General features: G+C 45.2%; 1 protein-coding gene across 3 annotated transcripts in view; it reads left to right on the top strand.

Annotated features, from left to right (window-relative positions):
- Nucleotides 1–20601, top strand: part of Camk1d (calcium/calmodulin dependent protein kinase ID) — a 387368-nt gene that overhangs the window by 351322 nt on the left and 15445 nt on the right. For all 3 annotated transcript variants that reach the window (XM_026408567.2, XM_026408566.2, XM_026408565.2), the window contains one exon: nucleotides 2557–2632. In XM_026408567.2, the coding sequence (XP_026264352.1) occupies nucleotides 2557–2632 (76 nt within the window). The remainder of the gene's footprint in view (nucleotides 1–2556; nucleotides 2633–20601) is intronic.

Here is a 20601-nt window from a genome sequence, read left to right as displayed (position 1 = left end):
CACGCTAGGCAAGTGCTCTGCCACTGAGCTCCAACCCCAGGTGAAATGTCTGATGTCCGATTTTCCCCAGTGTGTGGATGGTGGCCAGTACAGTCCTTTTTTCTAATAGACAAGCAGGAGGAGGATGTTCCTTTAAAGACTTCTCCCTCCCCCCATGCATGAGGGTGGAGATAGGGAAGCCGGTATGGACTGTTCCTAGGAGAGATGCCTGTTTTTCAGGGACTATAATTTTTTGTCCACTCTCAGTACATGGAGGCTCAGGACATGGGCCCAATCCCTGCTCATACTCTGGTAGCAGCTGTCAGAAGTGTCCATGGCTTACCTTTCAGCACTGTTCTCCTGTGTGTCTGTCACCATTGGGTACCTGGTATGTGACATTTTTGTGCTTTGCACCTTGGGCTGACTCCCTGTGACTCTGTGCCATTTGACACCTGGGTCAGTAGTTAGAGCAGGCTGGCTGGCCATCTCGCTAACAGCCCTGTGGATTCCTGTGATGGGCTCAGGGTTCTCCTGAGACCTGCAGCAGCTCTGTGGGAGGGGAAAGTGGCCAGTGGGTGTTTTATGGTATCCTGTGTCTCTCCTGAGCTTTCCATTGTCCCACAGGATGGCCCTGGAAGGTCCTTGAGAGTTCAGTCATTTCTTGCACCATCAGTGCCAGTGTAGCCATTCAGACCAAAGCGCCAGCCCAGGAAGAGAGCGTACCTTCTAAATCAGAAAGCCATTTATTGTGGTAAATGGCTTCCCTTTGTCAATTTCCATAACTGAAGAGTCTGAGAAATAAGCTCTTAACAGTTAGAGGGCAAGGGAGCCTCAATTTGGCCAATTGTCCAGGGACTACTTCTCCACTTGGTGACTATATGGTTCTGTCCCTCCTTTTGCTATTGCACTGAGGGTGAGCATAGCCAAGAAAGGGTATGCAACTATATTTCTTATGCTCTCATTTAAAAAAAATCAGATAAGAGGTTTGGAGGAATTTAGGACTTAAACCTAAAATTAGATTTGGGGATGATCTGTGGATGTTATTTGTCTCTCATGAACAGAGACACTAAACAATAGTTTATATACCTTCTATTCTTGCTTAGGAAGGTTTTTATCTTCAACAGAATGAAAGAGAGGATTTCCCTGTTGGTTTTTCTACAAAAGGACTTTTCTTAGAGACTGAAGCAGCTCTTTTCTTCTCAAACTGTATGTTCTAGTAAAAGAGCCAGGTCTAGGGTCAGATTGACCTGGTTTCAAATTCTAACTCTTTTGTATCTAGCTATGTGACATGGGACAAATTACTTAGCTTCTCTGTGGCTCAGTTTCCTTATCTCTGAAGTGCAGATCATGGTGATCCTCAGAGTTCTTGAAAGGATTCAAGTAGAAAATATTTATGAATGATTAACACAGGCCCCAGCTGATGGTAGGTACTTAATAGGGGTTAGGTACCTTCCGAGGAAATGGATGTAGAGGCCACTTTCCAGTCGTATTCCAGGTTACTTGACTTCTCAGTGTCTCTGTGTCATCACCTATAATTTGGGGATAATGATGGTCAGGATGTTAGTGGGTTGATGCAGCCAACGCTCAGAGAACACACAATTCCAAACAAGGGCAACACTGTTTTTGTTTTCTTTATCCTTTTAATTGTTCTGGGAAGTGTGTACTAAAGACACCTTTTCGGGGAGAGGAGATTTTGATTTGCCCGGAAGACTCACTGTCTCCTATGTATTTACTCAGCACAAGCGTGCACGGAGTGCCAACCACACCAGATGCCGCTGGTCACTAAACACTGGGTGGTTTCTGACTCTGGGCTGGAGCCCACGGCCTGGAACAGGGAGGGCAGGAATAGTACAAGTGAGCCCAAGCCCTGAGGAGGGGTGGCTCTTGCTGGGATGGTGGTTTAGTTCAAGAAAAGTAAGATTCGATCACATTTTTCCTGCTTCAAAAGTGAGCAAATGAAATGAGAGTACTGATGAGTAACTCACCCCAAACTCCAAACCTCATTGAGAGTCCACGAAGGCAGAGGCAGGACCCTTTACCTTTGTGTCCCCGGGGCACTTACACAGAGCCAGAAATTTGCCTTGAGTCAATTTGAGGTGCAGTCACATCCTCCAGACCCCACACTGAGGGCGACTTCTCACGGCAGGCTGGGCTGAGCTTTAGTGCTGAGCCGGGCACTGTCATGAAATAGCCATCTAGGAAGGATTTGCTGATGGATTGGTCATCTCTAGTCAAACACACACACACACACACACACACACACACACACACACACACACATCTTCAATTGTTTTTCTAGTTAGAAAAGTCAAAAAATAAAATGGGTCCTAACTTTCTACTCAATTTTTATATATAGTATCTTTTTTTTTTTTTTTTTTTTTTGATGCTGGGGGTCAAAGCCAGGGCTTTGTTTACGCTAAGCTCCTACATACTCTGCCTCTGAGCCCTCAAGGCAGTTTTCAAACTCATGGAGAGTTCAGTGTGAATAACATACAGGGGGAAAAGAGTCCTAATAAGCATCTCCAGTCCCAAACATTAAAATGATCAGGCCTGTGTCTCTTCTTTATCATCCCACAGCTCCTGAAGTTCTGGCCCAGAAACCTTACAGCAAAGCCGTTGACTGCTGGTCCATCGGAGTCATCGCCTACATCTTGTAAGTATTGATTGCTGCCCGGGCTTCTCTCCTCAGCTTTATTATTATTATTATTATTATTATTATTATTATTATTATTATTGTAAAATATACATATCACAGATTTACCATTGTGGCCACATGGAAGGGTACAGTGCACTGGCAGCAGGTGGATGGATTCTCAATGCCACTATTCATTTTCAAAACCTTTTTGTCATCCCACACTTAAAATTTTATATATTAAAAGTAATTCCAGAGCTGGGGATGTGGCTCAAGCGGTAATGTGCTCACCTGGCATGCGCGGGGCGCGCTGGGTTCAATCCTCAGCACCACATAAAATAAAATAAAGATGTTGTGTCCACCGAAAACTGAAAAATAAATATTTAAAAATATTCTCTCTCTCTCTCTCTCTCTCTCTCTCTCTCTCTCTCTCTCTCTCTCTCTCTCTCTCCCCCTCTCTCTCCCTCTCTCTATCCTCTCTCTCTTAAAAAAAAAAGTAATTCCATATTCTGTTTCCCATCAGCACCAGGCCACTGCCCTCTACCTTCTGTCTCTATGAATTGGACTATTCTGTGGACCTCATATAAGTGGGATCATTCAGTATTTGTCCTTCTGTGGCTGGCTTATTTCACTTATCCTAAAGTTCTCGAGGTTCATCCATGTTGTAGCATTTTAGAATTTCCTTCCTTTTTGAGGCTGATATTTGACTATATCTATCTACTGCCCTTGGCTTATCCATTTATCCATCAATGGACATTTGAGTTTCTTCTGTATTTTTAAAAAAATTTTTTATTTGTGCTTCTATCTTTTGACCCTTGGGAATTATGTTGTGATTATGGCTTTACAAATATCTGTTCAATTCCCTGCTTTCAATTCTTTGGGGCATATAAATCTAGAAATGGAATTGCTGGGTCATAGAATTATATGATAATATAATTATATGATGATTCTATGTCTAGCTCTCAAGGAAACCACTAGTAGTTTCTATACCAATAACATCCGCTTACCTTCCCACCAGCAGTGTACAAGGTTCCAATTTCTCCAGGTCCATGCCAATGCTTACACTTTCCAGTTTTTCTATTATAGCTATCCTGGTGAGTAGGAACTAATATCTCATTTTGGTTTTGATTTATATTTCCCCAGTAATTAATAACATTGAAAATCTTTTCATATGCCCTCTTAGTTTTTTTTTTTTGGGGGGGGGAGGGGGCAGGTAGAATACCAATCACTAGGAAGATAGTAGGACATATTCCAAAGAAATTGCAATTAGGAAAAATCATGATGAAAATTTAGAATTTTACCTTTGGATTCCTCAATTCTTTTTAGATGCCTTATTTCCATTCCCAGGAAACTGAGTCCTAAATCATAGACTTGTTGCAATTATTTCAGGATTAGGTATTTGTTTCTTACCATTATATTTGTCTTGCTTAAGTCTACCATAAAGCTATTTTATAATTGCAATTTCTTTTTGCAATTTGTACTTTCAAATACTTATTTTGTGACTTTCAAATGCTTTTAGGGTGGGTTTAGGCCAACTAGTTTCTGAAATTACATAGAAATTAATCCCCCTCCTCATCATCCCCAAGGAAGGTACAAACAGAGCCCCCTACCACACAATAAAGGACTGTAGGAGATTGGAACTTGCAGAAGGTTCTGACAGTATGTAATGTCCTATTCTCCTCCTGGAATGATAGGAACATCCCCCTGCCCATTGGCCGTGCCTCATTATCTGGGAAGCAAATGGTCTTTCTATAACAGCATTCTACTAGGTAGCTTTTGTAGTTTACTGTGGACTCAGGTGACGGCTCCTGTACATTCTTGCCATTATTGCAGAGGAATTTTATCTATTATGATACCCTTGGCCTCTAGAGCTGCTATTTATGGAAATAGATGAAGGCAGCTTCCTTTGAGCTCTAGAATTAAGATATTACACTTCCACAGCACTTTCAAAGCATGCCGGTGTCTTCTGCAGGGATTTCTTCCTTTTGTGGGTTACAGGCCTTCTTTTTTTTTATTAGTTGTTCAAAACATTACAAAGCTCTTGACATATCATATTTCATACATTTGATTCAAGTGGGTTATGAACTTCCATTTTTACCCCGCATACAGATTGCAGAATCACATCGGTTACACATCCATGTTTTTACATATTGCCACACTAGTGACTGTTGTATTCAGACCTTCTTGAGAATCTGATAAGTCACGAACCTGACTCCGAATAAGATCTCATGTGCACACAGTTTGGCATGTCATTTTGGAAGGGAGGGTGGTTCTGTGTAAGCAGACTTGGACATTCTGTGTTATTCACCCTGGCTCCATAATTTTTCAACTAAAATTCTGATCAGAGGTCCTGCCTCTCCCAACTTCCCTGTACATGACTTAAGGAAATAGATGATAGGTTGGTCCCCTTCCCACCAAGGACCAAAGCTGATATTGATACTCTAGAGAAATCTTCCCTGAAACTGGGGGTGGGGGTAACACCTTTTCTGGCCTTCTGGTTGTTTCTTTGTATCTGGTTGAACCTTGAACCACTACTTAGGTCAGCATCCATGTCTCTAGACTCACCTTGGGGAGATACACACACACACACACACACACACACACACACAATTATTTCCCTGAATTCTTGGCCTTGAGGGCAAGATTTATTACAGCTATTAGAGGTGCATGTTGACTGATGTTTCTTAGAATTACTGGGATTGGCAACTTAAAACTAAGTCATGAGGTCTCCGTCCTCAGGCTGTTATAACAAAATACCATAAAGTGGTGGTTTGAACAACAGACATTCGTTTCTCACCATTCTGGGGACTGGGATGTCCAAGGGACTGGCCAGATTAGTTCCTAGTGAGCACCTTCCCCTGGGCTTGCAGACCACTGCCTTCTTGCTGTGTTCTCACAAGGCAGCTAGAGCAAGTGCCAGAGCGAACTAACTGGTTCCTTTTCTAAACCAGTTCCTGGCAAAGTAAGTGGGATTCTCGTGATTGGCAAGTGAAGCAGTGAGAGTGGAGGAGGGAGAGTTCCAGAGTGAAATCACACTTCTGCCAGTGAAGAAGCAGGCAGGAAATGGAGTGGCAGCAGGAACCTTCCCATTCATGCCATGGCACGAAAATGTGGAAAGTGGGCCACCGTGGTCAGAAATACCCATTGAGGAGCACGTGCACATGTGGGGTTTAGAAGACATTGAGGTGGAGGGATGGCACCTGGACTTGGGTATGACTTCAACAGTGGCGCCTCCACTTACAATTGTAGTACACAGTGCTATATTTTTCAGGGTTTGTGTTAGTCATCTTTGGGTTGCTATGATCAAAAAAAAATCTGATAAAAACAATTTAGAGGAGGGAAAGTTTATTTTGGCTCACAGTTTCAGAGATTTAGCCCATCGTAGGACGACTGCATTGCTCTGGACCTAAGGCGAGGTGGCACCTCATGGCAGAAGGGCATGAGAGAGAGAAACTGCTCAGGACAGGGCATCTGGGAAGCAGAGAAAGGGGAAGGGGTCCTTGAGGAAGATGCACCCTTCCAGGGCACAGCCACAGTGACCTGCCTCCTCTCACCATGCCCCACCTGCCTACAGCTATCACCCAGTCTGTCTGTTCAAACAAGGGGACACTGAACAGGTCACAGCTCTCATAGTCTCATCCTTCTACCTCTGAATATTTCTAAATCAACACAGGAACTTTTGGGAGACATCTCATAGGCAAACCATGACAGGGTTCAAATATAGTAGTAAGCAAAGACTATATTTCTTTGTCCTTTTTTTTAAGGAACAACTTGATAAGTTCATCCTTCCTGGGCACCACCAACTCTGTCCCAGAAAAACCTTCACATCAGTTTCATGACTGTCAGGCTCCAACATGGAAAGCCGATTTTCTTGACTCCTTGCAAAACTCTACGGGCCCCAAGCTGAGAGTGAATGAACTTTGGGCATCAGTTTTATCCTATAAGATGTTCAGACTCCTCTGAGTGACAGGCCAAATCCTGGGTTTACTTTACTATCTAGCACGCTGCGCATGGAGAACCACCAATCGCAAATTTAGCATCATCCATACGTTAACCTACTTGTGAGTCTGGCGTCTGGCCATATAGGTTACTGGTACTCTGATGAGAGGCATCTTTGCCATCTTCACGTCTTTAGGACCTAGCACAGAGCCTGAAGTAGAGAAGGTACTCTAGAAACGCTAGTTGTTGGCACTGAGAATGATTCATTTGAAGCTGGTGATTGACATTCATAGCAAGCTGCGAGAGTTTCGCAGAGTTCAACCATCATGGCAGGTGGGTGTTCTGGGTGGGGAGGCACCACTCAAGGTCTCTCTAGAAGCTTGGCTAAAACTCATAGAAGCTGAGAGGCGAGATGGAGCATCTGAGCAGGAGAGGGATGCAGGCACAGGGGCAGGGGTGCTATGGCATTTGGAGGGCTCATGAAGACTTGGTGGGGCAGTGCTGTGCATGGGGTTGGTGTTCAGTGCAGAGTTGGCACCAAGTTGAACCAGAATTAAAAGGTAGAACTATGGGTCGCAGTCGCAGGCTCTTGCTACTTCTCCATGCACCATCCCTGGTCTCACATTCCTATCCATTGACTGAAGCTGTGAGCAAGACTGCTGAGCAGGCCAAGACCAACAGGCAGCACCCAGGGGAGCCCTCAACGCCTGGGGGATCACATCAAGCTCCTCATTCTTCCTCTGAACTGGAATGGAAAAGTGGTTAGCCTCTGTAGATTTTTGGAGCGCAGCACTATTATTTTCATCTGATAGGCCTGTCACACTGAGATATCAGACTGCAGCAAAAGTGGCTGAGACAGGCCATAGCACCGATTGTTTTACCTTTCCGCATTCTATATAAACATTGCTCCCTTGGCCAGGGCAGACACTGGCTTACTTGGCTCCCTTGGCCTCCACACACGTTTCTCTATTATCCGTCATTTCAAAGGAGAAATAGTTTTTCCATCCTTGATAGTTTTACCTATCAAGGATGTGCCTTTGTAAAAACAAACAAATAAACAAACAAAAAAAAAAAACCACTGGAGGGGTCCTTATCCTGCCAGGGATCTTCCTTTGGGGATTAGGAATTGTCAAAAAATAAAAATATTTTCCCACATAGCTTCAGCTACTACGAGAAATAGCGGACACAGTGTAATGGACCTGGCTCAGCCAGAGCAGCACGAGTTCCAGGGAAATAATTTTCTATACTCAAAACCCGAATCAGCAGCTCTCAGGCCAAATTTGATTTTGTGATAACAAGTAGTCTGCCTCTTTTCTCACAACCTCAAGGAGATTCTTTAATGATCATTTCCCTAAATTATGCTTGGGGCTACAACATGCTGCAGAGATGCACAGGGACTCTTGGCTGATATGAAAACAGAGAAAGATCCTAAGGAGGTTCCCACTCCCCAACTGAATCTGGCATGAAGGCAGGTGGGGCAGGCTTAAGTGGACTTGGCCATGAGACCTCTGACCTCTCTGCCTAGAAGAAACTCTAGGCAGAACACTTAGGGCAATGCCCTTACTTTCTCACTGGGCTCTTAGATTGTTCACTTTTTGAAACTAGGTCACATAAATGTTGCTTTGCCCATGTAGATAGTTTCATTAGCTTCCTAAGAGTGGAGCTGGAAATGCCTAATCTGCATGCTAGGGCCATTTTCTGAGACAAAGGATGATCCTCACTAAGGCAGTCCCCATCCCTTTAAGCAGTTGACAGCTGGCTCTTTATGGAATACAGATGTTCTGGGAGGAAATAAGAAAGCAAGCGTCCATGGAAGAGAATGCATTGTAACCACCGGGCCCCAGCCCAAGCCTGGAGCATGCACCGGCCATTTCTCCCATCAGTACAAGGAGTGTTAATAAGAAAGACCCAACAGACATTGCCAGCAGGCAGCGCCCATCTTGTTATGTGAGTGAGCTTTGCCAAGTGAGACACATTGTCCCATTCAGCCCACCCTGGGCCAACTGTCTGGACTTTGGCTTTAGAAATTTAGAAACTAAATAGATCTGTTTATTCATCTTGCTCAGATACTCCTTGTGAGTAGGTTCACACCAACTAGACCCAAAAGAGGTTTAAAAAAAAAAAAAAACTGGAGTGTTCATGACTAAATCACCATGAAGTATGTGCCCAGAAAGGTAATTTGATATGCATGTCAACAGACAAGCATGTCCACTCCCCCAGGGGACTAGTCCAGGAGAAACCAGTTAACACCACAAGTTTTCTTCCTAGACAAGTAGTCAGAGAGATGGAGTTGGTGGCCTTGGTGTGTTCAGAAAGTCTGGGTTAGTTTCCAGCCCGCCCTTCTCAGCCAAGGGCAATTTCTCTCCAGCAGTGAATCTCTTCCTCTTGTCTGGTCGGAGGGGCTGAGGCTGACCAGCTTCCCCCACCCCTCCTCTATCTTGCCGTAAAGACCACTCTGCCCCTCCCTCTGTCCTAGCCTAACCCTCTGTAGTTGTGCAGGGGTGGGTGACTGTAACTCCCAGGTTCAGCCATAGTGGTCATTCGTTATATTCCAGTTTGTCTGCTTTACAAGGATTTTTCAGAAAGGTCCCCAGCTCCCCCCTGTCCTCTGTACAGAGTGGACCCTAAGGATGCCAAACTCCTCCTGTGGATTGTGAGTCCCCGTAGCTTTAGTCTCAGATGCAAGTCCTCCTTGGCCATATTTCAGCTTTGTTTTAGGGCCCATGACCTTGACTCCATTGCATCAGAGAAGGGGTTTGATTCGTTGTCTGTGCCAATTGCTTTACATCCATCTCCTCAAAATACTCCAGTTTCAAATGGCGGGTGCAAAGCATGCACAGGAGTGAGGGAGACGTTTGACAACAGTGCAGTTGAAGTACAGAAATTCTGCATTCCCAAGATAGTGGGAACAACTCCCTGCCAGTGACTTCAGGAAGAGTGGCAGCCTTCAATATCTGTGGCATTGCCTTGCAAAGGCCCTGGGGTTGAAAGGGTATCATGGACAAAGAAGATGGAAGAGAGTGGTTCAAATATATTAATTTTTGACCCTAGATGGTATGGCTCTGTGTCCAATGGAAAACCATTTTACTTCCTCTGTTCTGTTATTTCCATCTCAGCATCAACTCCTGGAAACTGTCATTTACGTAGCAACTAAATGCTTTGGGATATTCAGCCTGGAGAATGGAAGGCAGGGGATTGACATGCAGGCCCTTAACTAACATTTGTTGAGCCTAATGTATGTCAGGCAATATGATGGGTTTGTAGAAATGGATCCATCACTGCCCCGATCTCAGAGGCGACTGACAGTAAACATAAATTACAATCCAATCTTGCAGATGTCATGCAGCAAGGATGAGGAGACCACTGTGGTATCTCCTGGGACAGAGCCAGGAACTGCCTGGGGCCTGAGGGAGACTTCACAGGACAGGTGACAGCCATCTGGATTTGGAAAGACAGAAAGGAATCTGCCAGGAGAGAGCCAGCCAGATGGAGGGAAAGTCTCCCTCCCCAAATAGTCCCTGCAAGACCATCACATAGTCAGAGTGACGGTTTGTTCCTCACGACCCAATTATCTGTGGATAAGATGTGCTTCCTGTGTGTGAGAAAAGATGCCCCATTCATTTGGAAACATAATTTTAAAAATACAGTTTGAAAGAGTTGAGCCAGCTTCAAACTATCGATATATGAAACACAAGGATCAGAAAAATATAATCTTAGAATTATCAGGATTTTTAATTCTTTCAGCTCTGTATTGAGCACATGGATGAATCAAAAGAGGTTTTTGTTGTGCTTTTAAATACTTGCTATGGAGAATCAGCAACAGCAGGGAGGAGACAGTGCATAGACAAGAGAAAAGAACGAACAAGGGCACAGAAAGGAGAAGGGCCAGCCCTCCAGGAGGCAGCCCTGCAGCAGGTGCTGAGCAGGCTCTGTGCTTAACAGAGTGGAGGTGGAGTGGCAAGGGGAGAGAGTCCGCACCTGAACTCAGAAAGCCCTGGTGGAGGAGGGTGGGAGAAAGCCCATGATGTAACTCCAAGTATTGTGGTGCCCTGTGAGCTCTTTCTGGCTTCTCTTCTCCTCGCTGCATCCCAGGGCTTGCATTCAAGCTGGTCTCCGAAGTGCTCTGTGAGATGAGAAGGAAAGCCAGAGGTCACCACGAGGTGCAGCAAGAGGCCTCAGCCATGGAATGCAGGGCCTGCGGCATCTCCCAACTGGATTGCTAGTACATGCAGATGGCTGTCAGCCCATCCATCAGACCTGGAAGGGAGAGAGTGGGGGAGGAAAGGATGGAAAAGAAAGAGTTTAAAGAAGGAAGGAAGCCCAGGAAGGAGAAGGAACCTAACTACAGAGAAGGCAAAGCCTGGATGCAGAAATCTCTTTGGAACCCTCCCTGGTTGTAGCATGCTCGGTTTGTGCTTGGTGTTAATCACCTCCAGATTGGACGTCTGCACCCCTTGGTGCTTGGGTCTGAAGTTCATTACCCGTGAAAACTAATTTTCACTGCTGAAAGTTTCACTGGGTTTCCTAACTCAGCATTCCAGGCTGTGGGAAGCTCTCCTCGCCCCTCCTCTTGGTCTGCCTTGTGTCCTCAGTTTCAGAATGAACTAGAGCTGAGTGATGTGCCTGGCCCTGCAGGAAGAGTCCCAGGGCCCCTTTGCTAATGCCCTGGAACTTCCTGGGGGTGGTATCTGTTTGGCTAATGCAAGAATCAAAAAGTTGACTCCTGATGGATTGGGCAGTACATGTCTCACCTGAGGGGAAGTGTTTTGTTCCTCTTTCTCTCCTTCCTCCATTCCCCAAGCCTCTCCTCTGTTCCATTTGTGACGTTCTTTAAGGAATGTCCCCCCCCCAACACACAAAAAGCCACTTTCCCTAATCTGCTTACCCATCCTCAGCTTTCCGGGCATTATCCACCCTGAGGGGATGATGGGGACATCTATCTGTTGAGTTTGCATCAACAGCACAGAACCTGGAGTCAGTAGTTTTGTGAACCATTCCTAGTTTCTCTGGTTCTCTTCTAAGTTTACAATAAGAAAGCCCTGGGAATGCACATGATCAAACAGAAGGTCAGCAAAATTATCAGATTGCATTTTTGTAATGACTTAGATCTCTTTGGTCATTCTATTTGATAAAGCCAAATAATGTACTGAAACCTGTTTTGCTCACTAAAGGAGCCTTGTGCATAAATGCAACAGACATGTCAGCTTTAAAAGCTCTGATTTATTTTATTATGTTTTAAAGTTGATTATATTATCCAGAGTAAGATGAATGAAACTCAGATTCCTTAGTGCATGTCCCAGACAGTCACTCAATGAACACTCATTGAATTCCTCTCAGAAGCCCCTGCACATTAGGTACTCAAGTGTTCCAAGGAAGGATGCCCAGATGTGGTTAATTTTGCTAGTGCTTTTCAGAGACCCATTGGGTCTGAGCTGGCCTTATATAGCTTATCAAGTTTGCAATATATACAGGGCTGAGTTGTTTCGGCCATTTGGGGCACCTCGGCCTAACCGAGTATAAGCTTTCTCAATGAACATGCCTCTGAGAAAGTGCTCTCAAGACAGGTCGGCCACTCTTACAGTGCTCAGAAATATGGCATAAAAGATCTAAGTTGAAGAGCAGGTCTGCTACCCTCCACCGCTGCAGTCAATCAATACAAGGCACACAAATGATGACCATCTGTTACTCTTGCTTCTGAAGCAGTGTAGATACCTAGTTCAGAGTGGATGGTTGTTGGCAGATGGTTGTTGATAGAGAATCGTCCAACATTTTACAATGTGTTGCTTCATTGCCATGATTGTCATGGGACGTGGGACTGAGTCCCTTGGGACTCATCTGCTCCTTTCTCTCAGAGCGGCTCAGCAGCCGCTCTCCTACATCAGAATGTTTTAGCTGAAGGAACCTGAAGAGGATTTGATGGGACTGGTGGAATGGAAAAGGGAAGACAGAGGTAAGGGCATTAGTGATTGCTGTGTGACATACTTCCTGAGGTCTGAGGAAGATGTAACATTATATGTTATAACATATAATGTTCTATGTTACATCTTTAGCATCTGCTGGGCACAGTAACACATGCCTGTAATCTCAGCAACCCGGGAGGCTGAGGCAGGAGGATTGCAAATTCTAACCCAGCCTCAGCAACTTAACGAGACCCTAAGCAACTCAGTGAGACCCGTCTCTAATACAATATAAAACAGGACAGGGGATCTGGCTTGGTGGTTAAGTGCCCTGGATTCAAACCCTGGTATGTATGTCTATATGTATATATATATATATATATATATGTGTGTGTGTGTGTGTGTGTGTGTGTGTGTGTGTAGCATCTATCTATTATCTATCTAGCATCTATGTATTTTCTATCTAGCATCTATCTATTATCTATTGCATCTAGCTACTTTATTCATCCACTCATCCTCCTGCCTGTCTGTTTTACCTATTATATATATTAGTATATAGTGTGTATGTACAGTGAATAATATGTATATACACTATGAATATATGTGTGTACGTACCATACATACATTTGATGTTTAATGTATGTGTGTATATCCTACCTATTATTATCAACATAAGGTAGACACTATTGTCCCCATGAATACAATAAGCTGAGACTCAGAGAGGATGAATAATTTCCCCAATGTCACTCAATCAGTGCTTGGAAGAGCCAGGATTTGAATCTGTGTCTCCATTCCTTTACATCCCAGGCTGAGGGAGCCATGTGTGCTAGTCAGCTTTCTGCCACTATAACGAAACACCCGAGATAATTAACCTATAAAGAGCAAAGGTTTATTTTGGCTAACAGTTTTAGAGAGTCTCAAAATTGGGTGCAGCCATTGCTTTGGGCCTCTGGTGCTTGATAGCAATGGTGAGGTGCATGCAATGAAACAAAGTGCTCACCTCATGATCGGGAAACAAAAGGAAGAAGAGATTGGGGTTCCACAGTCCCTCTCAAGGATGCACCCCACCCAGTGACATAAATACCTCCCACTGGGCCCCACTACCTCCCAACAGTGCCACCATGAGGTCCACGCCTTTAACATACAGACACTGGGGAACATTCACGCAAACACCAGCACCATGCCACTCTGCAGTGCTGAGAGCCAAGCTGGAATCCGTCCTCAGAGAGCAGCACAACCTTTTCCTTGAAAAATGGGTTCATTGTCCTTCAGAACCTCTCCCCCCAAGTAGTCTAAAGCAGAGAATTTGGGATTGCCATTCGGTGTCAGTATGGACTGTTGCATTACTGTAATTTTATGTGAAAGATTTAAAAAAATAAGTTTCAGCATTTCAGAAGCACATTTCACAGGTACTTAGAAATTTTGCTTATGTGTATCTTTATTTCCCAGCTCCCCTGCCAGGGAACAAGACCTATTAGAACTCCAGCCAGCCTCATCCATCCAATCCTCTAAGACCCTGTGAAGAGGGGGCTGCTTCTTCTGTAGGTCCGGACAGTTACAGAGCACTGAACGCCAGCAGTTTGACAGGCTCCTATTGGAATTTGGTTCAATACAGGCACAGGTTCATTTTTCCTCTCCCTCTCTCCGACAGACAGGACCATAATGGTCCTAGCCATTTCCCTCCCATCTGTCTTTCAGGAAGGCAGACTGGGTAGAACATTAGGCATTGATTTTATAACTGCAGGCCCTCTGAGCTGTTCTTTGGCAGGTCACATGGACTTGTTTTCTGCTCTGTTTCCAAATGTATCATAAACAAAAATCATGACCCTGGCTTCAGAGTCAGGCTGGGAAAGAGAACATGATTGATATGCCCCCTATCTTTGTAGCGACATGTCTGGCTGGATATCTAGAGGTTAATATGGCTTGGCTCAGGAGATTCACAATTGAGAAAAATAATTCTGTTCTACCTGTTAGGTAGGAACGAGTTGTCTAAGCTCCCATGCATTTATTGCCTCAGCTGAGGATTTAGGAAAACTTACCTCTCAGCTGTGAATTAAATGAGACAAGATACCTATGCTGTCTAGCTCTGTGCCTGGCACACGGCAAATGATCAATAGATGGTGGCTATTGTGATTAACCTCGGTGGGACCACAATTAGATTCTTTACTGTAGAAGACGTTCCATTTGTCCCATTAGGTAAGGCTGGACTATAGAACTGGAGGGGCAGGACTCATGTCTGTTTTACCCACTGCTCTATGATTATTAGCATTGGCCCCTGTCAATGCTCCATGAATATCACTAGAAGAGAAGCAAAGCAGGCTTTGTTTTTCTAGGCCACAGCTCTGAGCAGATGCCCTGCCATGTCCCTGAGACCATCCCTTCATCTCTCTTTTCCAGTGACCTAAATGAGGGGTTGGGTCAGGTGATGACTTCTGAACCTCAGAATAGAACTCCCATGACTTTGACAACCCCCTGCCCCACTGCTGGGCAAAGTTTGTTTTTTGTTTTTTTGTTTTTTTTTGGCACTGGGGACTTAACCCAAGGAAGCTTTACTGCTAAGCTACATCCCCAACCCTTTTCTATTTTTTTAATTTGAGACAGAGTTTCACTGAATTGCTGAGGGCCTTGCTAAAGTGCTGAGGCTGGCCTCCAACTTGCCATCCTCCTGTCTCAGCCTCCCAAGTCACTGGGATTACAGGTCTGTGCCACCACACCTGGTGGCAGAGTACTTCTTCAAACAGCTACTGGCTTGAAGTCTTGGACTGGGAGCAGGGCCAGGAACACAGTTTAGTCAAGAACCAAAGAGAAGTTCCTGCAGCTGTTGCTACTACTGCAAAAATACAAGTGGGCTGATGTGCTCTGAGTGGTCATCAGATAGGCAACTGCTGGTAGGAAAAGCTGCAGAGAGGAACACTGCCACATGGAGGAAGGTGTCCAGGATTGGTCAATGGAAGGTCAGGGAGTATTTGTTGAAGACTTTTTGGGCTCAGTTCAGTCTGCTTAAAGGATAGCATGTATGGCAGATGCCATTGACCACTGAGAAACTTCACTGAAAAGTAACTGAAAAATTATTGTACGTGGGAAAATAGAATATATATCTATTCTGGAGAGTTTTGTCCTAATTTTTGTTGCTGTTGTTGTTGATCCTGGGGACTGAACCCAGGGCCTCATGCATGCTAGGCAGTTTCTCTACCACTGAGCTGCTTCTCCAGTCCAGCCCAATCCTGCTTAAATGTGCTGTTGCAGACACACATGGGTGTAGACACATGTACACTCACACACAGCACACACGTTTCATGTCACGCATTTCTCACTCATCAAAGAACAGTTGATAAACAAATATCCATTAAATCATTTCAAAGATAGAACAGAAATATTGTGTACACCACAGCCTCTGTCTCTCAGGAACTCACATTCAAACTGGGAAGATAAACATCGTAACTACAATAATAAGACATCATCTTTGTAAATTCCTCGAAAGGACCCAGGAAAGAGCTGGGAGTGGAGCTGGATGGTGAGGAATGGCAAATGTTTGGAGAGGGGCCAACCAGGGTGGGAATGGCAATCATCTGCCTTGCTTTTACTGAGCATATACTTTGTACTGGGCTAGATACTAGAATTACAAAAATGAATGCAATGTCATTGTCACCTTTGGAAAGCTAGAGACTAACAGGAGACAGTGGGACATGGATAGAAACCAGCACCCATGCCATAAGGCATTGCCTGGGAAGCTGGAAGAGAAAGGAGAGGAAAGGGATCCCTGCCATGGGACCTTCTTGGGGTCAGGAAAGACGTCACAAACAAGGGTCCCACACTGGAGCTCGGCAAGTGAAAGAGTCCGTCTTGTGGACTGGAGAAGGCAGCATCCCTCGCACAGAGGACAAGGGATGGAAAGGAATATTCTAAATGGAGCAGAAATGCTGTAGCTTCCCCTGACCTGCTCTAAATGAACCTTTCCTGACTATTTTTATATTTCCTGTTTGTTTTGCAGTGGGGTAAGCTGTTCTTACCCAGCCATCTAGTCCATTCCAGGCTTCTGGGGAATCTGAGCTTTGGTAGCCCAAAGAAATGCTGTGTACGTAAGACAGTGGGGTCTGGTGGGGACTGTGTAAGGTGGTTAGAGCGGCTCCTGTCTGTGGTCACTCCAAGTCCCATAAATCTTAAACCACTGCTGGCTAAGCAGGCACATTTGTGAGCTAGATTAGATCTGTGACCCCTGGTCACGTCTGTGGAATTGCGCTGAGTGAGCCAATCCGCGCTCTGAGTTCTAGTGCAAATGCTAGGCCAGGCTCTGTCCCTGGCTTACGGCCTTCGTTCGCAGCTGCCTGCTGGCTGCCTTAGCTAGGATCCCTCACACACACCTGGTCCCGCTCACTGAGGCCTGAATGGAATTGCTATCTTGTGCTCCATGGGTGGTTGGCACTCCTGGTTGCAATGAATAGATTCTCCTCAGTCGCCACAGGAAATGGGATTTGCTACATGGTTTTATGTGGAATGAACTGGAAGCCCCAGTACCCGAAGCCCTGCATGGCTGCTCTCACAGTATCACCTCTGAGCCAAGGCCTTTGCCTCCTGCCATCGGCTTTTCTGTCCTCCAAGCCCTCGCTCAGCCTTCAGTTCAAACCTAGGCGAGCTCCAGGGTCATTACTGGGCTAACCGGCCTGATGTCAGGTGGCCTTGTGCTGCCCTAGGAACAGCCTGGAGCCTATTCCCGAGTGCATCAGTTTCCATGGAAGGGGAGGTTGAGATTGCCAGGCACTGCTGTCCACATAGTCAGGCCACTTGGACTGACTCTGTCCTGTGCTCCTCCTTGCATGGATGACAGCTCCCGTCATCCATACTGGAGACTCTGTCTCTGAGCTGCTTTTGGTACCTGTATTCCTCTAATCCAGCCACCACTCCCTGGCCTTCCTGTCTCCCCTTTACCTGTGGTGCAGCTGCTAACTTTTTCTGCCTCAAGCCCACCCCTCCCACTGCAAAACCAGGGACCCAACTGCTGTTCTGTCTACACCCACCAGGGGCTTCCTGCAGGACAGAGTACCCCCCTTAGTGTAGGGCACATGGCCCTCAGCAGCCCCCCACTGCCTGATCCATCAGCCCACTTATATTTTTGCAGTAGTAGCAACAGCTGCAGGAACTTCTCTTTGGTTCTTGACTAAACTGTGTTCCTTTGGGCCTTGGTGCCCTTATCACTGGTCGGCCCTTCCTGCCTGAGGCCCTGCTCTTTCTCCTATAAAACTGCTCATTCTCTGAGATAAGACCTAGAAACCTACCTCTTCTTTTCCCCACAAAATAACTTGGGCTAGATGCCCATGTTGTACATGCCCATGATAGCCTCTGCATAGCTCTGCGTTTGTTACTCTTATGTCATGGCCATCTGCTCAGGTCTCTCTCCCACTGGACTGAGCTCTTAATGGCAGGAAGGGATTCTTATCATTATGTCTCCGGTATCAGATCCAGTGCCTGGTATATATAGTAGGTGCAAAATAAATATTAGGTAAATGTATGCTAAGTATACCTTAGGAAATATATGAGTCCAATTTCTGCTGCTAATTTAGACTGGGTAATTTGTAAAAAATAATAATAATAATAATAAGTTTATTTCGTTCATGGTTCTGGTCCAAGAGCATGGTGTTGGCTCTGGAGAGGCCTTCATGCTGCATCATCCCATGGTGGAAGGCAGAAGGCAGAGGGCAAGAGAAGGCAAGGGCAAGTTTACAAAACAGAGAAGGAGGAAGGGAGCCAAACTTATCCTTATATTAGGAACCCTGTCCCAAGATAACAGCAGTATTCAACTCATGAGAGCAGAGGCCTTGTGACCTAATCAATCACCTCTTCAAGGGTGATTAGAACTGTCACAGAGGTGATAAAACTCCACATGAGTTTTGAAGGCACTAAGTAGAATGTATATGTTAGCTAAGACTTGAAGTAGTATAAGATTTATGTGTAAATACTTTTTTTAAAGTCACTGCCTGATCAGAGCCATCCTAACAGGTGTGAGGTGGTTTGCATCATGATTTTCATTTGCAGTTCCCTGATGATCAGTGATACTGAGCATTTTGTCATATACTTGTAGACCATTTATATGCATTTGGAGGAAATCAAGAAAACAGAAGACAGTGAGTATTGGTGAGGATGCAGTGGGACAGCCACTAAAGAAAACACTCTGGAGGTGCCTCAAAAAGTTTAAAATAGTATCACCCATCCAATCTAGAAATATTCCAAAAGAATTGAAATCAGAATCACAAACAGCCATTATACCCTCATGTTCATAACATTATTCAGTATGGCCAAAGGGTGGATACAACCCTAATGTTCATCAGCAGGTGAGTGGATAAATAAAAGATAGTATATACGTACTATGGAATACTGTCCAGCCTCCAAAAGGAAGAAAATTCCACAATGCGTTGCAACATGACCTTGAGGGCCTTACTAAGGCTAAGTGAAATAAAGGAGCCATAGAAAAGCAAATACACATGATTCTGCTTACATGAGGTATCTAAGAATCAAACTTGTAAAATCAAAGAGTGATTGCCAGGGCCAGGGGAGAGGGAAAGGTGAGGTTACTAACCAAGGGCACCATTTCTATTAAGCAAGATGTATAAGCTCTAGGGATCTGCCTACAATATCATGCCAAGGTCAACAATAATGTATAAATATGCATTAAGAGGGTCGATCTCATCTAAAGCTTTCTTACCATGGAAAAGTAAAATATAATAAAATTAATTTTATAATTCAAGTCACTGCCTTTTCTCACTGTCTCTTCTGTTACCATCTTCTTCCTGTCCTTTCAGTGTCTGTCTCTGATATCAAAAGCTGTTAGGAAAACCAGGACCTTAAGCCCATAATTCAAGAGGGGCAAGAGATGGGCAAGAACCCAAGGCTGAGGTGAATGATAGAGATGAAGGTACATAAAGGGACAGAGAGGTGGCCTACTTGCACATCCTTTCAGCACATGTCCATTTTTTGCAGGGAGGCAGAACCGTGGCCAAAGACAAGCCAGCAGAAGAACATAAGTTAATGTAGGATAATGACCATAGTAAACTCACTGGGCCTCTCCACAGGAGCTTTTATGCTATTATAGCATTTCAGTTTCCAAGAAAAACAGTTCATTGCCGAATCAGCCACAGTGGGCCATTGCTGATGTTCACATTCATTTAGGTTAAAAGCCTTCTCCATGGAAAAACTTCTTCTGTATGGAATAGGTCCATGTCCGGGAGTGCCATTTTGGGGAATCCAAACCACACTGCATCCTCTCCACAGAGGCAGGCCAGTCTGCCCTCAAAGGAGGGCCTGCACACTGGGTTCTTCTGGAATGTCTGTGAATGACATGGAATGTTAGCGTTTCCACTACCTCCGGTAGGGGGAACATGTAGTGAGGAGTCAGGTTAGGAGACAACATTGAGATTCCCCTGAGCTGGGGCAGTGGAGTCCTGCTGCACCCCAGGTCTTCGTCTCTGCTTCAGAGCCCAGCCTCCGGGGCTCAGCAGCCAGGGAGGGAGCCTCTTTTTCAAGTATGTGTCCAGGCATCTAAACATTTGTCCAGCATCAGCTTCAGGCAGGTGATGGCCTAGGCACTGAGAATTTGTATACTAAGGTAAGACATGGTCCTGCCTTAGGAGTTCATGGACAGGTCAAGCCATGAACAGTGTGGGAAGTAGCACCACAGAGCTCTGTGCACTACAGTGAGAGCACATTGTGACACACCTGCTCCACCTGCAGAGAGAGGTCAGGCCTTCCTCAAAACACACCAGCTAGTCTTCCAAGGTATGCCAGAGTTAGGCGAAGCCAGGGACAGGACAGCCCAGGTAACATGCACAGCTTTTACCCCGATCCAGAACCAAGAAATGTCTTGTGTACAAGGAGCTAGCTCTAAGCACCTTAGCAAACAGGCCCCAAAAAGTAGCATCCTATTATCACAGGGTCCTCCTTGCAGATGAAGGAGTTGGGGCGGGAGCAAAGCAAATGACCCACATAGAAAATTCAAAGTCAAGACTGGAGCAGAAGCTTTCCTTCTCAAGTCGGCTTCCCTTCAATGAATCGACATAGGAATTAAGGACATAAATCTTGAGTAGATGGCATGGGCTTGAGCCCTGGCTTTGCTAAATTGCTAGTCCCTTGGCCATTGAAATGAGAATGGTATCAGGACTGTAC

This window comes from Urocitellus parryii, chromosome 9, assembly GCF_045843805.1.
Source record: "Urocitellus parryii isolate mUroPar1 chromosome 9, mUroPar1.hap1, whole genome shotgun sequence".
NCBI lineage: Eukaryota > Metazoa > Chordata > Mammalia > Rodentia > Sciuridae > Urocitellus > Urocitellus parryii.
Note: the sequence above shows the minus strand (reverse complement) of the source record. Positions and strands in the feature narration are given on the sequence as shown.